The 18255-nt window shown below is 52.3% G+C and overlaps 6 protein-coding genes across 6 annotated transcripts; 3 read left to right on the top strand and 3 right to left on the bottom strand.

Annotated features, from left to right (window-relative positions):
• Nucleotides 1-2122: 2122 nt before the first annotated feature.
• On the top strand, nt 2123-3502 carry AKAW2_80885S (WD40 repeat domain-containing protein; the record flags this gene model as incomplete). Its single annotated transcript, XM_041681955.1, has 1 exon — nt 2123-3502. One exon carries the CDS (start codon nt 2123-2125, stop codon nt 3500-3502), a length of 1380 nt encoding a protein of 459 aa, XP_041548846.1.
• A 316-nt stretch (nt 3503-3818) lies between these two features.
• Nucleotides 3819-5318, bottom strand: AKAW2_80886A (aldehyde dehydrogenase; the record flags this gene model as incomplete). Its single annotated transcript, XM_041681957.1, has 1 exon — nt 3819-5318. One exon carries the CDS (start codon nt 5316-5318, stop codon nt 3819-3821), a length of 1500 nt encoding a protein of 499 aa, XP_041548847.1.
• A 560-nt stretch (nt 5319-5878) lies between these two features.
• Nucleotides 5879-7342, top strand: AKAW2_80887S (uncharacterized protein; the record flags this gene model as incomplete). Its single annotated transcript, XM_041681958.1, has 1 exon — nt 5879-7342. One exon carries the CDS (start codon nt 5879-5881, stop codon nt 7340-7342), a length of 1464 nt encoding a protein of 487 aa, XP_041548848.1.
• A 459-nt stretch (nt 7343-7801) lies between these two features.
• Nucleotides 7802-9439, top strand: AKAW2_80888S (FAD-dependent oxidoreductase; the record flags this gene model as incomplete). Its single annotated transcript, XM_041681959.1, has 5 exons — nt 7802-7909; nt 7993-8180; nt 8238-8401; nt 8452-8740; nt 8809-9439. 5 exons carry the CDS (start codon nt 7802-7804, stop codon nt 9437-9439), a joined length of 1380 nt encoding a protein of 459 aa, XP_041548849.1.
• A 386-nt stretch (nt 9440-9825) lies between these two features.
• SLA2 (putative cytoskeleton assembly control protein Sla2) lies at nt 9826-13639 on the bottom strand (the record flags this gene model as incomplete). Its single annotated transcript, XM_041681960.1, has 12 exons — nt 9826-9912; nt 9965-11179; nt 11238-11387; nt 11440-12488; nt 12543-12727; nt 12779-12836; nt 12893-12973; nt 13035-13192; nt 13261-13336; nt 13425-13442; nt 13505-13551; nt 13632-13639. 12 exons carry the CDS (start codon nt 13637-13639, stop codon nt 9826-9828), a joined length of 3132 nt encoding a protein of 1043 aa, XP_041548850.1.
• A 951-nt stretch (nt 13640-14590) lies between these two features.
• Nucleotides 14591-17483, bottom strand: AKAW2_80890A (uncharacterized protein; the record flags this gene model as incomplete). Its single annotated transcript, XM_041681961.1, has 2 exons — nt 14591-16901; nt 16990-17483. The coding sequence occupies 2 exons, from the start codon at nt 17481-17483 to the stop codon at nt 14591-14593; spliced, it is 2805 nt and encodes a 934-aa protein (XP_041548851.1).
• Between the last annotated feature and the right edge of the window lie 772 nt (nt 17484-18255).

An 18255-nucleotide genomic window follows, 5' to 3' on the forward strand; every position in this document is an offset into this window, starting at 1 on the left:
GGGTCTCCGCAACATAGTAGACGAGGATGCATCCAAGACAGGGGCACCTGGACCAGGTCGGTGTTTTGAACTCTGTATTCCACCCTCCGCAAATGGCACGGAGGCGCGGTGCAACTATTAGCTATTCAGCGTGACGATATCCGACCCTCCGAACTCCTCCGTGTCCGCCCAAGAGTCCGACACATTTATCTCGGTAACTGGCGATGCAGATATAGCTATGAAGCCACAGGTTGAACAGATGACTTTCCACCTCGCTGCACGGTTGCGAGCGACAACAAAGAAATAAGGCGGACGAGCCACGGGCGAGAAGGCACGACGCGGCGCCACCGGGACGGAAATGGACATGACCCCTCAGTTCGTCTGCCTCCATCGCCAACCAGCCGACTTTCTGCACGCGCGACTGACTTCCTCGCGGACAAAGAGGCCAAGTCCCGCCATTGTGACCGACGGATGCGGACCGGAGCAGCAATGAGGGAGTCCGTGTCCACTGTTCCAGGTCTAGAGGCGCCGGAAATCCCACTGCTTCAAGTCTAGCGATCAGCGACCAGGTGAGAATCTGTGGATCCACGAGTGCTGTTATGCTTCCATCATAGGCTGGGGACCCCAGGGGCTTGCTGCTGAGCTTTCCGGGTGGCTATTATTTGCCCAGTGCTGTTGCTTTCCATACCTCTGGGCCCGTGAACTGAACTTAGTCCTGCAGCATCAAAGATCCACTCTTCTGCAGTACTTTTGTTCAAAGTCTAAACCGCGGTTTTCCAAAGTCTTCGTTCAACTTCCTCGTCGGCCACCATTACAGCGACGCCAATGACTGTCTCAGGTTTTACCAGTCGATATGACCTGTCGCCTCCATTTTGATTATGAGTCGGTCTAGATTTTTATGTCAACGCGCGGAAATTTGGATTTGACAGTGCTCACGTATTACCGTCCGGTATGCTTCAGCCAGTATGCAGAACACTTGTCAATTCTATCTGTGAAAGCCCCGGACTTGAAAGTTTTCGACCATCATTCCTACACTACCTTGATGTATTTATTACATTCGAAGTGGTATCAACATGTTGTATTTCTCGTGAGAGACCGTGATAGCCTTGACGTCTACATCCCGTTGTTCGAGCACACGATGGTCACCGGAGAGGTAGGTAAGCCAAGCCCCCTCCGCCGCATTGTATAGCATGACCTTCCTTAGCACTTGAGTCATGCTGCTGATTGGTCTTAGTATTGTGTAATACTGGGTTCTGATCCTGATTGGCTTGAAACTCGACGGCTGTGGATTCCCTCCTATACTATAACATCTGTATACAATCCTGAGAATCTGTATACAATCCTGGGAATCAGGCACAAGCTATTGGCTCCCTGGGCCCCGGGTTATGCCTTCCGTGTACACGATACTCAATAAATTCACGCATCAGTATGTTTAGCCAAAGTTATTAATCACTTGTTACAGGAGACGGATGGAGTGCAGCTTCGCGGACCAGCAAGCGCTCCTGCCTTGTGTCTAGACACGGGCTCCTTTGCGATCGCTGTTGCAAATAATTCCAGATATTATTCGCACTTGAAAGTACGCTTTTATCATTGTTTTGAATGTATTGGAATGATTTGATTCACTTACGCATCTTATCACGAGTTTTGAGTAGATAATATAATTGATCTTATCTTATAGATCCAGAGGGCTCTAGTAGGCTCGTAGGGTAGAATTAATTTTATCAACAGCTTTCATAACATCTGCTCCAGTGATGATGCTATTCAAGTGTCTAACAACTCGGAAGAACACATACAAATGAATAAGAATGATCTTTGTTTTCCATTTCTGCATCACGACATAAAACAAGTCTGTCATATAGAGTGCAACGGGAGCCTCAGGCCGGGGCAAACGAGGCAGTTGGAGCCCAAGGCCTCTATGGTATCCGCAGTGAATGATGATCTGGATGTTCTGGTGCTGCCTCTGCTCCACCGAAAATCTCGTCTATGTGGCCTTTGTTTATAACACACTTCACTGACGCGCCATTCTGTTTACTCTTAATCTGTGAAATCATACTTCAACCTCTTAGTGATCACCTTGAAAAAATTCAAAACTGGTGCTCAATCTGCTTGAATTGCCTTGAAAGGATCATCGCATGTCAACAAAATGCCTCAGTCTCGGAAAAAGAGAAAGGTTTCAGCGCAGGACGTCCCTCACAAAGACCCAGAAGAAAGTACTCCTGAGACTCGTCAAGGAAGACTAGAGCCATCTGCACCAGCTCACCGTATGGGCCAAGAGAGTTCCAATGTGAAGGTTTCGAAATCGATAACTGCTCTAGCTTTGAGCTCAGATGGCAAGTTGGTTGCCATCGCACTTGAGAAACGCATCAACACCTATACGCGAGTGGGCCGCTTTTTCGAGCTGGTTGATGAATCAGGAGAAGAGCCATCGAATATCTTACAACTTTCCTTGGCACCAAATGCGACAAGGGCAGGAGGATACATTCTGGCTTCGATATCAGACCACGTCAAGCTTTGGTATCTCAACAACCAAGGGAAATTTCTAGATCCCTCTGATGGTCGGAAAGTCGACATTTCCCAGCTATCGACCGAAGCAGCTAGCGGAATAACTGCGAAGCTTATGGGCGCCCATTGGTGCAAGCAGAATGAAACAGCAATCTTGTCAATCCAACAGGGATTCAAAGACACATTGACCAAAGCTCTGGATATCCATACGAGCGAGCGTCAGACCAAACTAGAAGGAAATACTGCAATATTCAGTCCGGATGGGAGATTCTTGATATGCTTCACTCAGGCTGAATTTGGTGAGACCACAAAAAGAAATCCTTCAAGGATTAAAGTCTGGGATAACGTAACCAAACAGCCTCGATACGATCCACTAGATCACTCGGACGGTATTCTGTGGGCAGGAATAAGCCCAGACTCGAAACTCATAGGAGCCATTGAGATGAACAACACAGTCCGGATTTGGCTCGCTGATAGTGGTATCTGCAAGAATTCATTTGCGTTCCCTCGCAATGCTGAGGCAATGAATGGTGCATTCTCCCCGGATTCCAAATATATTGCCCTAAATTTCGGTGTTATTTGTTGCCCATCAGAGATACAAATCTTTGATATCACTACAGGATCCAGGACATCCCGGTGGAAGTGTCCGGAATACAATATTGAATCTATTGCTTGGAGCCCCAACGGCAATCTACTGGCTACTGCGGGCTACTTCGGTGATTTCAGTATTTGGGACGTTACAAACGGGCTAGAAAGAATAAAGCAGGTTACAGATCGATATGGGGTGGAAGATGATCCGGATTCCTTCTTGGCTTCTGACATACGGTTCTGCGATGGTGGAAAGAAGCTCGTCTTTGAATGGAGTGGTGTGACAACTATGTTCTACGATTTGGTAAAACGTGAAACACAAATTAATATCGGGTGTGCGGAGCGTGTTAGAGGACCGGTGGACTGCTCTGGATATCTTGGGTTCGAAGCTCATATTGGTTCGACTTTGAGGCTCATATTGATTAGAATTTGAGGCAGTGGAAGCTGGATTGGGGGTATGGTTGTGTGCTGTCTGAATGGTTGTGGTTAACTACTGTTGGTTGGCACTATTCTCTGTACTGATCTCTCTGGGAACAGAGTAGGGAGGTAACGGGGCTTGGGGTAGGAAATGGCACAGGGTTCACTAATGCTTTGCACAGCCTACCGTGTAATTTGAGTCTGCACGTAACATGCAATAACGGGTGTATCAATTTCTAGAACTACCAGAGTAATAAGAGTCGTTAGGGACAGAAAGTAATCCAACATCCACTTCTTGTCTAACAAACCAATCTAGTTTCCGCGTACCTATACTATCCATAGCGAGCATTCACAGGCTCATCGTCAAACCAAACCGGGGGCACCCCATAGTTGATAATCGTACTCTTAACCTTTGTATAGCTTTCATATGCCTCCAACCCATTCTCCTTCCCCATTCCACTCTGCTTAAAGCCACCCCACGGTGACGACGGATCATTCAGATGGTGTCCATTAATCCACACAATCCCTGCCTCAATCTTGTCCGCCACTCGATGTGCCTGGTAGAAATCAGTCGTCCAGATTGAAGCTCCCAGCGCCAACGAAGACGCATTGGCAATGCGAATGACATCCTCTTCCGACTGGCACCTGATCAGCGCAATGACCGGTCCAAACACCTCGTTGCATTCCAGATCCGTCTGTGGCCGCGTCTCAATGACCGTCGGCTCGAAGTAGTACCCTTTTCCAGAGGAAGGATTGGTAGTCGCATGTCCACCACAGAGGACCTTTCCACCCTCCCGCACAGCTCTCTCCACAAACGCAGCGCATCTTTCCACCGCTGCCTTAGATATAACCGTTCCGATCTGTGTCGTGTCGTCAAGGGGATTGCCCAGTCGTAACTTCTCAACCCGTTTCTTCAGCAACGCCGTGAACTCGTCATAGATATCCGTATGAACGAGCAGCCTACTCCCCGTAACGCATGTCTGTCCACTAGCAATGAAGCTCGCAAACAGTGCCGCCTTAACCGCATCCTCGATCCCAACGCCCGGGAACAAGCACACAGGTGCCTTCCCGCCTAGTTCAGCCGTTATGGGGATGAGATTCGCCGATGCAGACGGTGCAATAGCCCTGTATGTTGCTAGTCCACCAGTCAAGTCTATCTTCGCCAGCAACGGACTCTCACACAGATACTTCCCCGTTTCGTACCCGTATCCGCTGATAATCTGCAACACGCCATCAGGTAGCCCCGCCTCTTTGAACAAGGCACCCAGCCTCAGGACAGATAGAGGTGCTAGTTCTGATGCTTTCACGATGACCACGTTCCCACCTGCCAGTGCAGCCCCGATCTTCTTCATGGCGATGAGAAGCGGGTGGTTGTATGGTGTGATCAGTGCCACCACGCCGAGCGGTAGCCGTGTCAGGGTGTTCACAACTGGTCCCTTGAAGGGAGTTACTCGGCCTTCGTGCACGCGTACTACGGAGGCAAAGTATTCGAGCCATTCAGGGATGCGAGCGAGCTGGGCGCGCATCTCGCGGATGGGACGGCCGGTTTGGCGAGTTTCCAGTTCGATGAATTCTGGGAGACGGGAGCGGAGGAGACGGGCTGCGGTCGAGAGGACCGTGAAGCGTGTGGATTGATCAGCGTGGGACCAGGAGCCATCGTTGAAGGTTTTCAGGGATAAGGTGATGATTTGATTAACGGTCTCTTTGGAGGTCGAGTCGATGGTTGCGATAGGGAGCTCGGTGGCTGGGTTGATGACGGGGATACGGGGTGTGGTTGCGGTGGTGTGGGTGCCATTGACCCAGTTGGAGACGTGAGGTATCATGGCTGTCATGTTGGAGAGTTAGAGATACGGAGTAGTGTAGGGTAAAGTGGATGTTGTGAAGTTGGATGGAATATATGGATGATATAGTATCGGGGCTACCCCGCACGCGTGCCTGATAAGCCGGACTTATCGCCGCATCTTTTCCATATCTTCTTTTTCCTCTTCCTCTTCCTCCTCAGTGATACCACTATCACGATAGTATTGATCCAGAGATACCAGTGGGGCAGTAATCTTCTATCTGAGGTGGCTCTCGAGATATTCTTTTGGATAGGATCACATGTTACTTTGCTTTCCGTTCGAGCGAATACTCCCTTGACCTTCAATCGGGGTTCCCCTCCACTTCGGCGAGATCAATAAACACTTAGGTATGGAGGAACTCCCCATTGAAGAATTTTTTAAGACTTCCCAACAATTGGAATGAAGGCTGATGATTGTCTTAATTTAGACGGCTTCAAGGTAGCCGAGTGACTCACTCTTCCATCCGTGTCTCCACCCGATCATTATCTACTCAAGTTCAGCAGCATATAAACCCATCATTGCAACCTACTTGGCATCATACATTATCCACCATGTCTTTCAAAGTCAGGTCTACATTTACATCTCGCGATACCATCACGTATCTTTGGCAGGGTTTCCGTCTTCCCCCAGACACTCTAGACTCTCTCTGTATCAGCGAACCTCCCAATCCCGGCTTTCCCTCCTCCTTCAAAATCGGCCATATCGCCCAAGCCTCAATTGCCCTCTCTGCTCTGCTGGCATCTCAAATCCATAGCCTCAGGAATAACATCGCCCCTCCCAAAGTTACCGTCCCCTATGATCATGCCTGTATTGAGTTCAACTCCGCACGCCTGTACACTCTGAACGGCCAGCCTCCCTCTTCAGATTGGGGGCTCATTGGCGGTCTTTATCGATCATCTGACGGCTACGTCCGCGTTCATGATTCGTTCCCCAACCACCGTGAGGGAACAAAATCCCTTCTTGGCTGCTCTCCAACCGCAACCAGAGACGATGTAGCTTCCAAGATCTCGGCATGGCGCTCCGTGGACCTCGAAACCACTGCCGTTGATGCCAAGCTGGCCATTACTGCTCTCCGCAGTTACGAACAATGGGATGTGTTGCCGCAAGCCAAAGCCATCGCAGACTTTCCCATCCTGCTTCGCAAAATCGGCGACGCCCCGGCTGGTCTTCCCGCCCGGATCGGCCCACATGCCGATAAATGCCTGCGGGGGCTCCGTGTTCTTGAACTCTCGCGGGTCATTGCGGCCCCGTTGTGTGGGAAGACACTGGCCGCACACGGTGCCGATGTGCTTTGGGTGACAAGTCCTCATCTACCCGACCTGCCAGGACTCGATCGGGAATTCGGCCGCGGAAAGAGAACCGTCCAATTCGATCTGCAAGACGAGCAAGACACAGAGGAGTTCTTCGCTTTGCTCGACGATACAGATGTCTTCATCCAGGGGTATAGACCGGGCAGTCTAGCTGCCCGTGGACTCTCGCCAGAGTCGATCATGAATAGACGTCCCAATCGTGGTATCATCTACGCAAACATGTCTGCATACGGCCCCGATGGCCCCTGGTCAGCGCGTCGAGGCTTTGACTCCCTGGTTCAAACCTGCTCCGGCATGAACGTTTCGGAGGCCGAGCACTTCGGTGCTGGGGAAGCCGCACGTCCACTTCCCTGTCAGGCGCTCGATCATGCCGGTGGCTTCTTCCTCGCGTCCGGGATCATGGCCGCGCTGTACAAGCAAGCAACGGAAGGGGGATCCTGGCAGGTGGATGTCTCGCTAGCAGGGGTGATGAAATACCTGCGCTCATTAGGCCAATACGAAGGGAAAACAGGATTTCAAGGATCACCAGATTATACTCGCCCCCAAAATGTTCCGACCGAGTATTTCGAAACCCGGAGCACGGGGTTTGGGGAAATGACCGCCATTCGTCACGCTGCGAACATTGAAGGGGTTGAGATCGGCTGCGAAGTTATGCCCAAACCACTCGGCTCTGACGAAAAGCGGTGGCTGGAGCCATTGCAATAATGGAATGCCTTCTAGGATATTTTCTACCCCGCATCACCGAGAATGCAGAAAGTGACGACACAAAGAAAAAGCACTGGTTCCGTGGCGTGTGCATCCAAACAAAGTAATCATGCTACCCAATAGTACTCCACCACGACAGCCCAGTTCCCAAGGCTGAGGCCCAGGCCAGCTGCACGGCTGACAGAAATGGGTCAAGTTTGCTTTGGCTCCCTGCAGAAGCGGCCACTGCCCTGTGATCCGGTCACGCCCGAGGCCGAATAGACGCTCCGTAGGAAAAAGAAATGGATGGATACACAACCATTGGCAAAGGTTAAATAGCACAATGGCTCCCAGGGCTATTCGAGGGATTCTGTGCAACTGACGCCGGTTTTCCCACCCAATATATTCAGCAACCCACCTGCTGTTTACTGTAGTATCCGCCTGGGAAACAGAAAAGCTGAGAGCGCGGATCAAGACACCATGAAAGTCATTATCATAGGAGGGGACGTTTCAGCCCTTGTGTGCGCAATTACTTGTCGTCGCGACAATCTGGACGTGATCGTGCTCGAGTCTGGTCAAGATACTGAGGTACCACGAACCTCCTATCTCCAAATGCGCCCGACCACCAATTATCAAAGATAGACCAGCTTACCCAGATATTCTTACTTTAGACTCCCCCGGGCGTCCAGATTCCTCCTAACGGAACACATCTCCTCCGCCGATTGGGTTTGCTCGATGCAGTACTCGAGAAGGGTGATATCCTCCAGACAATTGATTTCCGACGATATGCCGACGGTGGAGTGATTAGATCAATGCCATGCGGGGAGGAGACGTGTCGAGTATATGGAGGGCCATGGATGTAAGCTATACTCATGCTCTTTCGTTCAGGTACTAGAGATGTGCTGACTGTATGGAGATCAATCCATCGCACAGATCTGCTCCAGATCCTCCGAGACAGGGCACGGAAATTGGGTACTGAGATCCGACCTGCCGCAGTGCGAGAAGTAAACAGTGCGACTGCAGAAGTAATCCTGGAAGACGGAGAGAGACTACAAGGAGATGTTGTGATCAAAGCAGACGGTAATCACTCTACTCGTTCTACACAAACCCCTTCTAACCCACGATACCAGACAACATAACCAACGAATCCCCCTCACCAAGCACACCAAACGACACAGAAACCATCTACCAAACAACTATCTCACGAAAACACCTCGAAGCCCTCAACAACCCTAAAATCGATGAACTCTGGCAAGGCCGCCACAGCACCACCGTCTGGCTCGGACCCAACCAACACGCCGTCTTCTATCCCATCCGACACGGCCAAACATTCATCTTGAACATAGACCATACCAACACTGACAGCAATCCCAGCACCACCCCAACCGCCCAGGAAATATGCACAGGCTGGGACACCCGGTTGGTCAACCCTCTCCCCTGGCCCCTCTACCCCAGACCAGAACCTAACTAACAATAAACGAATACAGCCTCCAAACCATCCTCACCCTCACACCCACCACCCTCTCCTACCACACCCACAACCATCACCACCAAACCCCAACCCAGAACACCCCTCCACAGTCCCTCCTAACCCACCTCCCCACCCAAACAATCCCACCCTACCTCTTCCAAACAACATCCACAGCCATCGAAGACGCCCTCACCCTCGGCACCCTCCTCAGCCTCTACAACCAACACACCCACCTGCACTTCCACCCGCAACTCAAACCCCAATCCCAATCCCACTCGCACCTCCCCTCCCTCCTAACCCTACACACAAATCTCCGCGCCCCCATCACCACCTCCAAGATACAATCTGCACTCTCCACCCTCCGCACATTCCAACTCGAGAACGGACTCGCCCAGCAAGCGCGGGACTGGGTGCTCAGCGGAGCGGGGATAACGAGAGATACGGATGGGTGGTGGAAGGTTGTGTCGGCGCGTCAGGAGGGGGTGTTGGGTGGTGGGGTTGGGTTGGTGGATGAGACGGGGAGGGCGTTTTGGGAATGGATGAGGGAGAGGGGGGATAGAGAAAGGGAGGGGTCATCGTCGTCGTCGTCTGGGAGGTCGAGTTGTGGGATTGGGGGGTCGAGGAGGAGATGGTATGCTTGGTGTTGAGAGTGGTTCTCAGGAGGTATTTGGTTGTTCATTTGGGTGTTGGGGGTTTGTCGTGTGTTTAGGTTTTGATTATCATGGTAGTATGAATTGAATGATTTATGATATGAGTGGACCCCAGTAGTAACGAAATCGGGTAAAATACGCTGTGAAGCTAAAAGATGGGAATACAGTAACTGAGGAATCCTTGCGGTCTGATTATATACAGTACAACGATAGCTCGGAGCATAATCGCCCAAACACACGCATGGCTGCTACTCTTGGTATATCCAACAAACAAGCAATGTCACAGAAAACACAACCCGAATAGAATTGCAGCAAAGCCAGAAGAGCCAGATCTCCCAGTCTGCTTCCATCCACTAAACCATGACCAACATGCTGGCAGCCACTTAGTCCTCTTGATAAGAAATCTTCCGCATCTCTCCCAGGCGTTGACGAGCCCGAGAGAGGTTGTTCTCCAGTTGGAGGATCTCGACCTGAAGAAGTCATTAGCATTAATCGATAAAAAGATCGGATTGTTGGACGTACCTGTTGCTCCATCTCCCGCACCTTGAACTCGTGGGAGCTGAGCTTCGAGTAATCCACCGCTTCGGAATCGTCCTGGTTCTTCTCCTTGATGATATCCTGCACCTGGCGCACCAAGGCCCGGCAGGCCGCACCAACAGCCTTGCTAGCAGTCTCGAGACGATCCTGCGACTTGCTCATGAAGGTAGCCTTGACACGGCTGGCTGCCACCAGCTGCGCCGTACTGGCCGCCACATCGTTGGAAGCGACAATCAATTGCTCAGGGGAATTGCGACCCGAAATGACACCATCGGCGGTCTCAATCAAGGTGTTGGTCGAGCTGGCGACTGCCTTGGCTGCTGAAATCAGACCCTCGGTCCAGCGGTTGTTCTTCTTGTAGAAAGCCGTCCGCGAAGAGCTACCACGACCCTCCCGGACAATCTCTTGCTGCGACGCGGTAGCCGCCTTGATGAGTTCGGCGATGGCGTTGGTCACTGCAATAGCAGCCGCCAGAATGACATCGTTGATCCGAAGCTCATAGGTGCTGAAGCCATCACGAGGCTTGTTCTTAAGCTTGGCCAGTCGCTGGGCTGCAGCATCGATAGCATCAGCCGCCCTGGTAAGTTCTTGGTCAACCAAGTCGCCCAGATCGCCATTGGTGGCAATCTTGGCACTCTTCGGCGCGAATGCATCAACCAGCTTCGAGAGAGTCTGCAAGTCCCTCTGCACTTCGAGGTTGTTGTTGATCACAACATCGGTCTTCTGCAGCGCCTCAAGTCCCTCAAGACGGAAAGACTGCAAGCCTCGGAAGAACCGCACTGTCGCCTGGGCGGATTTGCGGGCTGCGTTGACCAGCTGATCCGCGCTCTTGTCGTCGTTGGCGAAACGCGTCAATCCCTTGGTGTTGCTCAGCACGTCGGCGACGGAGCCAGCGAAGATGGATACAGTCCGAATGATTTCCGCATGCGTGCTGTTGGGCCCGTCCGCAATGAAGTTGTTGAAGGCCGTAGAGAATTCGGTGGCCGAGGCCGAAGCCTTCTCGATCTGCGACAGCACATACGGCGGAGAGGCGTTCTGGTTACCAGCCTGCATGGAGGAGTCAAGCTCATACAGAGCATCATCCACACGCTGGACACCCGTCTGGAGAACCGAATCGATGATATCGTTGATCTTAGAGACGGTGCCGTGCAGAACAGTGTCAATCTGCGAGTCCAGCGCGTTGTCGACATCACCTTGGCTCTATTTGCGCCATCCATTAGCTCGACATACCACCATACGTTTCGCGCTGATCACATACCAATTTCAGCTCCTCCAATTCCATCAAAGCCTGCTCCATTCCCGACTTGTACACTTCGATTTCCTCGTCCTTTTCGCGCAGGGCAAGGTCGTGGTCGCCTGCACGCTCCGAGGTCTTGGTGGAGACTTCCTCTAAGGCACGAGACTTGTTCTATGTCCAAAATTAGCAATGTTCGTAACTGAGCCCGGGAGGGCAATCGTACCCGGAGAGCTTCCTCCAAGTCTGCCATTTCTCTGTTGTATTTCGACAACAGTGTCGAGATCTCCGTGCCCTTGGAGCGTTCCGCATTCTCAGCTCGCTCGAGGGCGAAGCGCAGCTCGCGCTTAACCTTCTCCAGCTCTTCTTTGTTGTTTCCGGTCAGACGGTCTCTGTCGTGCAGTGCGCGGTCTCGCTCGCGGATCATGTCGGCCAGCTCCAGGTTCTTGGTCTTGAGCTCACGCTCAAGCTTCTCACGGCGCTCAATAGCCTCCTGTGCCGATGCTGCCTTCAGCTTAAGGCTCTTCGTCGTCTGCAATAGGTCGAGGTGCTCCTGGCGGAGTTGGGAGTAAAGCTTGGCCAAGGCTTCGTACTTGGACCGCCACGTGTTAACCTGCTCCTGCAGCGACCGAATCTGCTCGTCCTTCGACGCATTCTGCAGGTTCAGGTTGGAGTTCAAGTGGTTCATTTGTTCCTCCAGGTCCTTGACTCGACGGTCGTACTGCTGCAGCATCAACTGGTCACGCTCGTACTGGGCGCGGGCATTCAAGTTCTCCTGCTCAAGCTCGGCCAAGCGACCTTGGGTCTGTGTCTGGTACTGATCGCGCAAAAGCTGTTCCTGAGCGAGGCGCTGCTGCTCGGCCTGGAGGCGCTGTTGTTCCTCGAAGTCGCGCTGAGCCTGCTGCTGCGCGAGAAGTTGTTGCCGCTGCTGATCCTCCCATTGCTGCTGCAAGCGGCGTTGCTCGGCTTCATACTCTTCTTGCTGACGCTTGGCTTCGGTGGTCCAGAAATCGCTGATAGGCTCCGGCTCTGCTGCAGTCATCTTGGGCGGGGGAGACGGCTGGGGCTCGGGTTCCTTGACTGGTCGCTTCGGCAAAGCGGGACGTTCGTCGTCTTCCGACAGCAAGTTTGGAGGATCCTGTGGCAGTTTGGGGACAGTGATCAGGCTAGTAAGATACCGCAGATTCGAACATTCATAGTAGAAGCGGACGAGGCGGTAGTGCTGGGCGTCGTATCGACCGCGGAGGGGTTCAAGCGCTTCCGTATCACCCGTTGCTAAACCAGACCATATCAGTAATTATTGAACCATCACATGGGAAACAGACGTACTCGTGTGCATAGCCCTCAGCATGCTGGTGATAAACTTGTAGATGCCGTAGCTCTCCTGTACCAGAGGGACCAAAGCGGAGATGCGACATTCGTTGTTGGTGCCGGATTGGAAATGAGAGAAGATCAACTTCTGGAAAGCATCGATCTGATCTTGCAATGTCATGAGATCTGTAATTGCCTCATACCTAGACGGTTGTCAGCTATGCACATGGATCTCAACTGCATATCCGACGTACCCTTCATTGGGGTCATTAGTTGTCTTCAAGCTGATGTACTCTTCATATTCGAACAGGCCTAAATCGATCAGTATCCATGCGAGGGGGGGGGGGGCGTCGTATTGGTGTCCTAACCGTTGAATTCGGGATGGTTCCGGTGAAACGCCAGCTTCGACTCGAGGTAGAAGACGTATTCGCGAATAAGGGGGCCGTATCCTATTATCCCAGCTCCACGTCAGCTGTCTTCCATCTTCCCCCCAATAGGGATTGTACGCACCTCGGATACCATCTCCACCAACACCACGCATTAGACTATCGATCCAATTGACATGCTGCTGTGCTTCACGGACCACGATCGGGTGACCTTCCTGAAGCACCTTGTGTATCGTGATGAGCGCCTTGAACGTCTGGACTTCGTCGGCAAGGACAGGTTGGCTAAACGGAGACGCGATAGAGTCAGCTTATGCATGAAAGCGATTAAAGACACAAATAGGCAAGCATACACTTTCATGCCAGCCCAGAAGGCGCTGGATGATTTATGATCCCATGTGTACACGATGCAGCTCCGAACATGTTTCCCTGGGTGTGGATTAGTGATTAATCGGTGGGTGTGACCGGAGGAGAGCTCCGTCGATATAGCAACAAGCTTGGGAGGGGTAATTCGTACGTTTCGGGGCGGTTTCCTCTGTGATTGCGATATGATCAGTCACTAGTAAGTATCAGGGGAGCACTGCAGCTGTGACTTACCGATGCTCGTGGCTTTGCGAATGTTAATCGCCAAATCAGTCTCCGTGCTGAAGTCCAATGGATCATGTCAGCAATTCCATCAAAAAGCACAACAAGCGCACGGGCACCTCCAAAAAATATCACGTACCGACTCATGGTGATGGTTGCGAAGCTCTGGATGGGCTTAGATCAGGGGAACAGAAGACGGAGAGATGCGGCGGGAGCCGGTGGGCCCGTAATGCGGACAGCGCAATCAGCCAGTTAGTTGCACGGGGAATGCGCTATCCTCAAGAAAGGAGAGGGGAGGAGGGAGAAGTGCGATAAGTGGTCAGGGCAAGGATTGGAAAGAGCAATGGCCACCCACGCGATCGTCCAGCAGGGTCCGTCACAGCAGAAAAAAAAAAGGGAGCAAGAGAACTAGAGGGAGAGAGTGAGTGAGGGGAATAAAAGGCAGGTGGACTGAAATAGCAACAGGCAGAGAGAAGCAAAGGCGAGATGACGTCCGAAAGGGAAACTGCCACCGCGGCCGGTTCTTGGCACCGCCGCCCGTTCCTCACAGGGACTCGTCACCCTTCTGGATCTACTGCAAATAAAAGAAAGGGTTCGCTATCCACCGGATCTCACCTAGGCAGCGATTTTGTCGCCCAATAGTTCAACCCTGCCCAATTGGCCACCAACAGGCTACACTGTACGGCTACTGCTACTGCCACTGCCACTGCCACTGCCTACAATAAAAGATGATTGAAGAAAATGTTCTGCTCTGAATTACTAAGAAACCATCCATCTATCAAGCAATCAAAAACCAAATAAATATACGACTAGAATGGGGAGTTTGACACCAGATCGCAATCGACGCCAGACACTGTCAAGCACGCTCAAGAACCAGCTGAGAGGGTATACCATGGGTGAGAAGCCAAGGAAACCATCATCCTGCACCACGGCATCGGATTCAGTTCACGCCTCCCTGTCCATTTGAAAACGCCCGTTCCTGTAGAGACCGCCCTGCACTGCAGAGCTTCCGTTATGCATTGCCAAGGGTAAATGCGACATCACTCCGTTATTATGATCCCCGTATCTTTCTGCTGTATGTCACTAATGTGTTCTTCCTCATGGAATAATCCCGTCCGTAGCGGAGAGTATTTCCATGCCATGTTTCTCCGTGTCAAGTCTGGGCTTCGAATCAGGAACCGCAGGCCCTTGCTCTACCGGCTCAAGCTCGCCTTCACCATCCCCACTATCGCGACTGGCAGCCGACTCTCCTAATTTCGTTGATGAGCTGTAGCCTTTGGTGTTCGACTCAGTTGCTGATGCTCCTTCAGGAGATAGGTCCACCACAGGGCTGTTTGGTCCCGAATCGTATGGAGCTTCGACCACAAGTAACTCATCCGACCTAGCCCCCTCCGCCTGGGGTTGATAGATTGGCTTCCGTCTGGGTAGAGGTGGCTTGGGAACAGGCCTCTTGTTCTCCCTATCCGACTTCTGCTCGGGAACATTCGACAACGCCACCGGTTTACGCTTGGGAACCGCTACGGTGTTCCTCTTATATCCCACCTTGTCAGGACGCGGCAATGGAGTCCCCGGGGGTGGGAGTGGGTGTCCACGCCCTATCGGCTGCTCCGGAGTGCCCGCAGGACGAGACATATCGTGAGCGGAGCTAGACTCGCCTCTGCCGAACATGTTCCATCCCCACTTCTTGGCCACGGAGGTGGCCGTATTTAGCGGGCCGGGGGATTTACTCTCCGAGGGAGTGGCAGAGGTAATCGACCGGGTCAATGTTTCGAGTGTGCTGCGACGTCGCGACTTGTTGCTCGCCAGGGATGCAGTAGAACCACTCTCCATACCCCGGAGGTTGTTCGATGAATCGCTTCCACGGTGAATAGAGGGCGGCCGGGTACGAAACTCGCTTGCAGACTCATCGAAGCTCCCAGATGATTCGATGATGGACGGATCCCGACTCTGGGATACACTATCCGGGACCATATGACTAGCAACCGGAGGAGAGCTTGCAGGAGTCTTTTCCGGCGATCCAGGAGCTGACCGGTTAGATATTTCGATCATAGCACTGGTCGCATAGCTCTTTTCTTCACTCTTGGTTTCGGACAGAACCCGGTCCATCTTCCCATGGTCAGCTGTCAGGACGGGATCGGCGGCATTAGAGAAGGTCTGAGACCGAATTACCCGTGGGGGCGATGTGCCGAATTTGTCCACCGCAGAAGATAGAGCGCTTGGACTGATATTCTCCAAATCTCCTATGGAGGCCTTGGAATTCTTGCGGGCTTTTAAGGTGCCATTGCCAGATTCGGCAAGCGCAGGGGCGCTCATGGTGCGATCGTCCTTGATCTTCAGTACTTCAATCGACTCCTCTTTGGTGCTACCTGAGGGCTGATCCTGAGCACCGGACTCATCGGGAATATCTGCTTTTGTATCAGGTTTCGGTATCTCTCGCTCCCAGATACCACCGCGGAATCGCTGTGATTCAGTGTCCATGAAGGGGATGTCGTCCCAAAACGGCTGCACCAGACTCTCCGCAACAGTTTCCCGGATGCGACTCTCAATGGTACGCAGAATTATGCCGTAAGTGATCTGCTTGGAGCTGACAATTGGTTCAATATCCATATCCATATCGGGCATGGATTCAAAGGATATCCAGATTCTGTTGCTCGGAGGAGGCTTGAAGCGGATCAGCAAATGACCCTCCAGCTTCTTCAGCACAACCGCCAGGACGATGTCGACTTCCCTGGCCTTGAAGCGCTGGCCCAAGTCGATACGCACGGTTGCCGAGATCTCCAGGCGGAAGTTGCCCGTATACTGGACATCCGTCTCTACGCAACAGTTGCCGTCGACTGTCAAGTCCTTGAGCCTAGGGTTGATGATAAAGGGCGCACCTTCCCCCATGTCAATTTTTTGGAGACCAATCTTGCTGATGAAGTTGGGCTTGTTGACGCGGGAGATCTTCTTGGTGACCTTCTTCCGAATGAACTCCTCCATTTCGGGTGTCTTGTACATGGCAAGGAACAACCTGCCCAGCACCGCGTTGATCCATCGCGTTTGCAGTTGCTCCTCGGACGAATGCAAGCGCTGAACCAGGGTGACGATGTGTTTGACATCAAACGTCTGATGCTTGGGAGGAGCATCTGGAGAGTTCCACATGCGAGCCTGATTCTGGAGCATGGCGAAATAGAAGTCCTCCTTTTCGGACAGGTTTTCGGAGAAGAGGAAGAAAGGCGGCGTAGGTCCTCCAAGATCACCCAGCGACTCCAGTCGTCGCGAGAGGCAGATGGCGTTTCTCTTTAGCCACAGTTCTCCTTCTGGGATCGGGCCCTCTCCACCATGAATACTGACATCATGGTGGGCAAGCGAAATAACATATCGGACTTCCACCTGGTTCGCATTATCGTAGAGCATCAAATGGCCATGTCTAATTTGTGTCGATCATTAGCATCAGCCGTGTTTCCTACTCGCGGAACAAGAGGAATCTAGCGGAGGCGGAGAAGGGTCGAAAATACCGAAGAACAATATAGAAGACATTACGCGCCCGCTTCCCATTCTTGGGAGTATTCTTAGCCGGCTCGATCGTCGGAGCCTGTTTCCGATCGAACAAACTCCTATACATAGCCTGATACACGCTCGGACTCTCCGCGGCGATCACCTCCCCAGCCGGGGTGGTCCTCTCAGGCGGTCGCCCATTAACACCACCGGGGACATATTCACGACAAACGGCGAAATAACCAGCGGCGACATCGGAGTCATGGGTACGATGAAACTTCTCGGCCAACTCATCCGTTCCAGACTTAAGACTGTAATGATCATCGGTCGGACGGCGCAGAGTTGTCGAAGAAGATTGGGGATGGCATGATTTCTGATCGGAGGAGAGCGGCGGGGACGGAGCGGCAGTCGGGAGGGTCAGATAGACGAAGAGAGCGACCAGCGACAGGACTAGCGGGAGGAAGGTAAGTCCGCCGAGGACGTATATGAAGAGAAAGCTGGCGTAGGAACCCATTGGGGTGGGGAGCCGGACGTTCAAATGGCCAGCGTTAACAGCACCTCCATCATCATGAGGCTCAGAAAACGAAAGACCAAGTGGCAGGCTGGCAGGCAGGCGGCAGGCAGCGAAGGTGTTCGAACCTGGAGGGGAAGGGAAGATAAATGAGGACCAGCTCGAATGTATAAAAGGGAGAGAGGGGTGGGGGAGAAGGGGAAGCGAAAGGACAAGTGTATAGTATACCTGGAGAGTATGGGTGAAGGAGATAAATTAGGGAGGGAGGAAGGGCAAGGGGGAGATGAAGGAAGGGAACAACCAAGTTTAGATGATGTTGTAAGTTGGAGGTGGATTGTTGCAGAGTGACAGTAGCACCTTTCCTAGTTGGGGCAGCAGACAAGTCCTTGGAACTCCGCGGTTTCCGGGTGTTCTTTCACAAGTCACTAAAAGGTCGCTAGCTGGTAGGCAACACACCCGTTAGTGACCAGCGGAGTACTTGGGAACTACTACTACAGTACTACTACTTTTCCCATCGATCATGACGGAATGCCGTGGGTCCGGGAAGAACGTTGCCCCGCGTTCCTCACCACCTGATGGTCCCGTGATCCGCCCGGGGCCTGCAGATCGTTGGTTTAGCTTATCAGCACTCGATAGATACCACTTTGTAGCATACAAGAAGTTGCCAGTTCATCACGGAGAATTATTACTACACGATTGACTTGCCTCATGCAAGATGGAGGAAGGAAAAGCAAAATAAAAGGTGTGATTCACATGCAGCTATCGAAGCTAAGTT

This window comes from Aspergillus luchuensis, chromosome 8, assembly GCF_016861625.1.
Source record: "Aspergillus luchuensis IFO 4308 DNA, chromosome 8, nearly complete sequence".
In the NCBI taxonomy this organism is placed as follows: Eukaryota; Fungi; Ascomycota; class Eurotiomycetes; order Eurotiales; family Aspergillaceae; genus Aspergillus; species Aspergillus luchuensis.